Below are 6,860 nucleotides of genomic sequence, written 5' to 3'. Positions count from 1 at the left end.
TTTTTCCCATGTTTGCGTTTTTCTCATGTTTGCGTTTTTCCCATTTCTGCGATATTCCCATGTTTGCTTTTTTCCCATGTTTGCTTTTTTCCCATGTTTGCTTTTTTCCCATGTTTGCTTTTTTCCCATGTTTGCTTTTTTCCCATGTTTGCTTTTTTCCCATGTTTGCGTTTTTCCCATATTTGCGTTTTTCCCATATTTGCGTTTTTCCCATATTTGCGTTTTTCCCATATTTGCGTTTTTCGCATATTTGCGTTTTTCCCATATTTGCGTTTTTCCCATATTTGCGTTTTTCCCATATTTGCGTTTTTCCCATATTTGCCTTTTTCCCATATTTGCGTTTTTCCCAGATTTGCGTTTTTCCCATATTTGCGTTTTTCCCATATTTGCGTTTTTCCCATATTTGCGTTTCTCCCATATTTGCGTTTCTCCCATATTTGCGTTACTCCCAAATTTGCGTTTCTCCCATATTTGCGTTTCTCCCATATTTGCGTTTCTCCCATATTTGCGTTTTCCCCATATTTGCGTTTTTCCTATATTTGCGTTTTTCCCATATTTGCGTTTTTCCAAATTTTGCGTTTTTCCCATTTTTGCGTTTTTCCCATTTTATCGTTTTTCCCATTTTTGCGTTTTTCCCATATTTGCGTTTTTCCCATATTTGCGTTTTTCCCATATTTGCGTTTTTCCCAGATTTGAGTTTGCCCCAGATTTGCGTTTTTTCCAGATTTGCGTTTGTCCAAAATTTCGTGAACTCTTGATGCTACAGACTATGTCCTACCAACTGATTCTTTCCTCTTGTGAAGTTGTGCCACAAGTTTCTCTTCGAAATATTTGCGTTTTTCCCATGTTTGCGCTTTTCCCATGTTTGCGTTTTTCCCATGTTTGCGTTTTTCCCATATTTGCGTTTTTCCCATATTTGCGTTTTTCCCATATTTGCGTTTTTCCCATATTTGCGTTTTTCCCATATTTGCGTTTTTCCCATATTTGCGTTTTTCCCATATTTGCGTTTTTCCCAGATTTGCGTTTTTCCCAGATTTGCGTTTTTCCCAGATTTGCGTTTTTACCAGATTTGCGTTTTTACCAGATTTGCGTTTTTCCCAGGATTTCGTTTTTCCCAGATTTGCGTTTTTCCCAGATTTGCGTTTTTCCCAGATTTGCGTGTTTTCCAGATTTGCGTTTGTCCAAAATTTCCCATGTCTGCGTTTTTCCCATATCTGCGTTTTTCCCATGTCTGCTTCAGACTTTGTCCTAGAAACTGATTCTTTCCTCTTGTGAAGCTGTGCCACAAGTTTCTAATGGAAATATTAGCGTTTTTCCCATATTTGCTTTTTTCCCATATTTGCTTTTTTCCCATATTTGCTTTTTTCCCATATTTGCTTTTTTCCCATATTTGCTTTTTTACCATATTTGCTTTTTTCCCATATTTGCGTTTGTCCAAAATTTCGTGAACTCTTGATGCTACAGACTATGTCCTACCAACTGATTCTTTCCTCTTGTGAAGTTGTGCCACAAGTTTCTTTTCGAAATATTTGCGTTTTTCCCATGTTTGCGCTTTTCCCATGTTTGCGCTTTTCCCATGTTTGCGCTTTTACCATGTCTGCGTTTTTCCCATGTCTGCGTTTTTCCCATGTCTGCGTTTGTCCCATGCCTGCGTTTGTCCCATGCCTGCGTTTTTCCCATGTCTGCGTTTTTCCCATGTCTGCGTTTTTCCCATGCCTGCGTTTTTCCCATGTCTGCGTTTTTCCCATGTCTGCGTTTTTCCCATGTCTGCGTTTTTCCCATGTCTGCGTTTTTCCCATGTCTGCGTTTTTCCCATGTCTGCGTTTTTCCCATGTCTGCGTTTTTCCCATGTTTGCGTTTTTCTCATGTTTGCGTTTTTCTCATGTTTGCGTTTTTCTCATTTCTGCGATATTCCCATGTTTGCTTTTTTCCCATGTTTGCTTTTTTCCCATGTTTGCTTTTTTCCCATGTTTGCTTTTTTCCCATGTTTGCGTTTTTCCCATATTTGCGTTTTTCCCATATTTGCGTTTTTCCCATATTTGCGTTTTTCGCATATTTGCGTTTTTCCCATATTTGCGTTTTTCCCATATTTGCGTTTTTCCCAGATTTGCGTTTTTCCCAGATTTGCGTTTTTCCCAGATTTGCGTTTTTACCAGATTTGCGTTTTTCCCAGATTTGCGTTTTTCCCAGATTTGCGTTTTTCCCAGATTTGCGTGTTTTCCAGATTTGCGTTTGTCCAAAATTTCGTAAAGCCTTGATGCTTCAGACTTTGTCCTAGAAACTGATTCTTTCCTCTTGTGAAGCTGTGCCACAAGCTTCTAATGGAAATATTAGCGTTTTTCCCATATTTGCTTTTTTCCCATATTTGCTTTTTTCCCATATTTGCTTTTTTCCCATATTTGCTTTTTTCCCATATTTGCTTTTTTCCCATATTTGCTTTTTTCCCATATTTGCGTTTTTCCCATATTTGCGTTTTTCCCATATTTGCGTTTTTCCCATATTTGCGTTTGTCCAAAATTTCGTGAACTCTTGATGCTACAGACTATGTCCTACCAACTGATTCTTTCCTCTTGTGAAGTTGTGCCACAAGTTTCTCTTCGAAATATTTGCGTTTTTCCCATGTTTGCGCATTTCCCATGTTTGCGCTTTTCCCATGTTTGCGCTTTTACCATGTCTGCGTTTTTCCCATGTCTGCGTTTTTCCCATGTCTGCGTTTTTCCCATGTCTGCGTTTTTCCCATGTCTGCGTTTTTCCCATGTCTGCGTTTTTCCCATGTCTGCGTTTTTCCCATGTCTGCGTTTTTCCCATGTCTGCGTTTTTCCCATGTCTGCGTTTTTCCCATGTCTGCGTTTTTCCCATGTCTGCGTTTTTCCCATGTCTGCGTTTTTCCCATGATAGCGTTTTTCCCATGTTTGCGTCTTTACATGTTTGCGTTTTTCCCATGTTTGCGTTTTTCTCATGTTTGCGTTTTTCCCATTTCTGCGATATTCCCATGTTTGCTTTTTTCCCATGTTTGCTTTTTTCCCATGTTTGCTTTTTTCCCATGTTTGCTTTTTTCCCATGTTTGCTTTTTTCCCATGTTTGCTTTTTTCCCATGTTTGCGTTTTTCCCATATTTGCGTTTTTCCCATATTTGCGTTTTTCCCATATTTGCGTTTTTCCCATATTTGCGTTTTTCGCATATTTGCGTTTTTCCCATATTTGCGTTTTTCCCATATTTGCGTTTTTCCCATATTTGCGTTTTTCCCATATTTGCCTTTTTCCCATATTTGCGTTTTTCCCAGATTTGCGTTTTTCCCATATTTGCGTTTTTCCCATATTTGCGTTTTTCCCATATTTGCGTTTCTCCCATATTTGCGTTTCTCCCATATTTGCGTTACTCCCAAATTTGCGTTTCTCCCATATTTGCGTTTCTCCCATATTTGCGTTTCTCCCATATTTGCGTTTTCCCCATATTTGCGTTTTTCCTATATTTGCGTTTTTCCCATATTTGCGTTTTTCCAAATTTTGCGTTTTTCCCATTTTTGCGTTTTTCCCATTTTATCGTTTTTCCCATTTTTGCGTTTTTCCCATATTTGCGTTTTTCCCATATTTGCGTTTTTCCCATATTTGCGTTTTTCCCAGATTTGAGTTTGCCCCAGATTTGCGTTTTTTCCAGATTTGCGTTTGTCCAAAATTTCGTGAACTCTTGATGCTACAGACTATGTCCTACCAACTGATTCTTTCCTCTTGTGAAGTTGTGCCACAAGTTTCTCTTCGAAATATTTGCGTTTTTCCCATGTTTGCGCTTTTCCCATGTTTGCGTTTTTCCCATGTTTGCGTTTTTCCCATATTTGCGTTTTTCCCATATTTGCGTTTTTCCCATATTTGCGTTTTTCCCATATTTGCGTTTTTCCCATATTTGCGTTTTTCCCATATTTGCGTTTTTCCCATATTTGCGTTTTTCCCAGATTTGCGTTTTTCCCAGATTTGCGTTTTTCCCAGATTTGCGTTTTTACCAGATTTGCGTTTTTACCAGATTTGCGTTTTTCCCAGGATTTCGTTTTTCCCAGATTTGCGTTTTTCCCAGATTTGCGTTTTTCCCAGATTTGCGTGTTTTCCAGATTTGCGTTTGTCCAAAATTTCCCATGTCTGCGTTTTTCCCATATCTGCGTTTTTCCCATGTCTGCTTCAGACTTTGTCCTAGAAACTGATTCTTTCCTCTTGTGAAGCTGTGCCACAAGTTTCTAATGGAAATATTAGCGTTTTTCCCATATTTGCTTTTTTCCCATATTTGCTTTTTTCCCATATTTGCTTTTTTCCCATATTTGCTTTTTTCCCATATTTGCTTTTTTACCATATTTGCTTTTTTCCCATATTTGCGTTTGTCCAAAATTTCGTGAACTCTTGATGCTACAGACTATGTCCTACCAACTGATTCTTTCCTCTTGTGAAGTTGTGCCACAAGTTTCTTTTCGAAATATTTGCGTTTTTCCCATGTTTGCGCTTTTCCCATGTTTGCGCTTTTCCCATGTTTGCGCTTTTACCATGTCTGCGTTTTTCCCATGTCTGCGTTTTTCCCATGTCTGCGTTTGTCCCATGCCTGCGTTTGTCCCATGCCTGCGTTTTTCCCATGTCTGCGTTTTTCCCATGTCTGCGTTTTTCCCATGCCTGCGTTTTTCCCATGTCTGCGTTTTTCCCATGTCTGCGTTTTTCCCATGTCTGCGTTTTTCCCATGTCTGCGTTTTTCCCATGTCTGCGTTTTTCCCATGTCTGCGTTTTTCCCATGTCTGCGTTTTTCCCATGTCTGCGTTTTTCCCATGTTTGCGTTTTTCTCATGTTTGCGTTTTTCTCATGTTTGCGTTTTTCTCATTTCTGCGATATTCCCATGTTTGCTTTTTTCCCATGTTTGCTTTTTTCCCATGTTTGCTTTTTTCCCATGTTTGCTTTTTTCCCATGTTTGCGTTTTTCCCATATTTGCGTTTTTCCCATATTTGCGTTTTTCCCATATTTGCGTTTTTCGCATATTTGCGTTTTTCCCATATTTGCGTTTTTCCCATATTTGCGTTTTTCCCATATTTGCGTTTTTCCCATATTTGCGTTTTTCCCATATTTGCGTTTTTCCCATATTTGCGTTTTTCCCATATTTGCGTTTATCCCATATTTGCGTTTTCCCATATTTGCGTTTTCCCATATTTGCGTTTTTCCCATATTTGCGTTTTTCCCATATTTGCGTTTCTCCCATATTTGCGTTTCTCCCATACTTGCGTTTCTCCCATATTTGCGTTTCTCCCATATTTGCGATTCTCCCATATTTGCGTTTTTCCCATATTTGCGTTTTTCCCATATTTGCGTTTTTCCCATATTTGCGTTTGTCCAAAGTTTCGTGAACTCTTGATGCTACAGACTATGTCCTACCAACTGATTCTTTCCTCTTGTGAAGTTGTGCCACAAGTTTCTCTTCGAAATATTTGCGTTTTTCCCATGTTTGCGCTTTTCCCATGGTTTCGCTTTTCCCATGTTTCGCTTTTCCCATGTTTGCGCTTTTACATGTCTGCGTTTTTCCCATGTCTGCGTTTTTCCCATGTCTGCGTTTTTCCCATGTCTGCGTTTTTCCCATGTCTGCGTTTTTCCCATGTCTGCGTTTTTCCCATGTCTGCGTTTTTCCCATGTCTGCGTTTTTCCCATGTCTGCGTTTTTCCCATGTCTGCGTTTTTCCCATGTTTGCGTTTTTCCCATGTTTGCGTCTTTACATGTTTGCGTTTTTTCATGTTTGCGTTTTTCTCATGTTTGCGTTTTTCCCATTTCTGCGATATTCCCATGTTTGCTTTTTTCCCATGTTTGCTTTTTTCCCATGTTTGCTTTTTTCCCATGTTTGCTTTTTTCCCATGTTTGCGTTTTTCGCATATTTGCGTTTTTCCCATATTTGCGTTTTTCCCATATTTGCGTTTTTCGCATATTTGCGTTTTTCCCATATTTGCGTTTTTCCCATATTTGCGTTTTTCCCATATTTGCGTTTTTCCCATATTTGCGTTTTTCCCATATTTGCGTTTTTCCCATATTTGCGTTTTCCCCATATTTGCGTTTTTCCCATATTTGCGTTTTTCCCATATTTGCGTTTCTCCCATATTTGCGTTTTTCCCATATTTGCGTTTCTCCCATATTTGCGTTTCTCCCATATTTGTGTTTCTCCCATATTTGCGTTTCTCCCATATTTGCGTTTCTCCCATATTTGCGTTTTTCCCATATTTGCGTTTTTCCCATATTTGCGTTTTTCCCATATTTGCGTTTTTCCCATATTTGCGTTTTTCCCATTTTTGCGTTTTTCCCATTTTTGCGTTTTTCCCATTTTTGCGTTTTTCCCATTTTTGCGTTTTCCCCATTTTTGCGTTTTTCCCATTTTTGCGTTTTTCCCATTTTTGCGTTTTTCCCATTTTTGCGTTTTTCCCATTTTTGCGTTTTTCCCATTTTTGCGTATGTTCAAAATTTCGTAAAGCCTTGATGCTTCAGACTATGTCCTAGAAACTGATTCTTTCCTCTTGTGAAGTTGTGCCACAAGTTTCTAATGGAAATATTAGCGTTTTTCCCATATTTGCCTTTTTCCCATATTTGCAATTTTCCCATATTTGCTTTTTTCCCATATTTGCTTTTTCCCATATTTGCTTTTTTCCCATATTTGCTTTTTTCCCATATTTGCTTTTTTCCCATATTTGCTTTTTTCCCATATTTGCTTTTTTCCCATATTTGCTTTTTTTCCATATTTGCTTTTTTTCCATATTTGCTTTTTTCCCATATTTGCTTTTTTCCCATATTTGCTTTTTTCCCATATATGCTTTTTTCCCATATATGCTTTTTTCCCATATATGCTTTTTTCCCATATAT

General features: G+C 38.5%; 1 protein-coding gene across 1 annotated transcript; it reads right to left on the bottom strand.

Annotated features, from left to right (window-relative positions):
• Positions 1 to 5,524: 5,524 nt before the first annotated feature.
• On the bottom strand, positions 5,525 to 6,361 carry LOC126095437 (uncharacterized). The gene has a single exon (XM_049910231.1). It carries the CDS (start codon positions 6,359 to 6,361, stop codon positions 5,525 to 5,527), a length of 837 nt encoding a protein of 278 aa, XP_049766188.1.
• Positions 6,362 to 6,860: the final 499 nt, after the last annotated feature.

The sequence above is a fragment of the Schistocerca cancellata genome, chromosome 8 (genome assembly GCF_023864275.1).
Source record: "Schistocerca cancellata isolate TAMUIC-IGC-003103 chromosome 8, iqSchCanc2.1, whole genome shotgun sequence".
NCBI classification, from domain to species: domain Eukaryota; kingdom Metazoa; phylum Arthropoda; class Insecta; order Orthoptera; family Acrididae; genus Schistocerca; species Schistocerca cancellata.
This window is presented reverse-complemented; position numbering and strand designations above follow the sequence as displayed.

What these genes read in the sequence shown, in the direction of transcription:
- LOC126095437 (XM_049910231.1), bottom strand. Translation starts at nt 6,361, where the DNA reads ATGGGGAAAACGCAAAAATGGGAAAAACGCAAAAATGGGAAAAACGCA.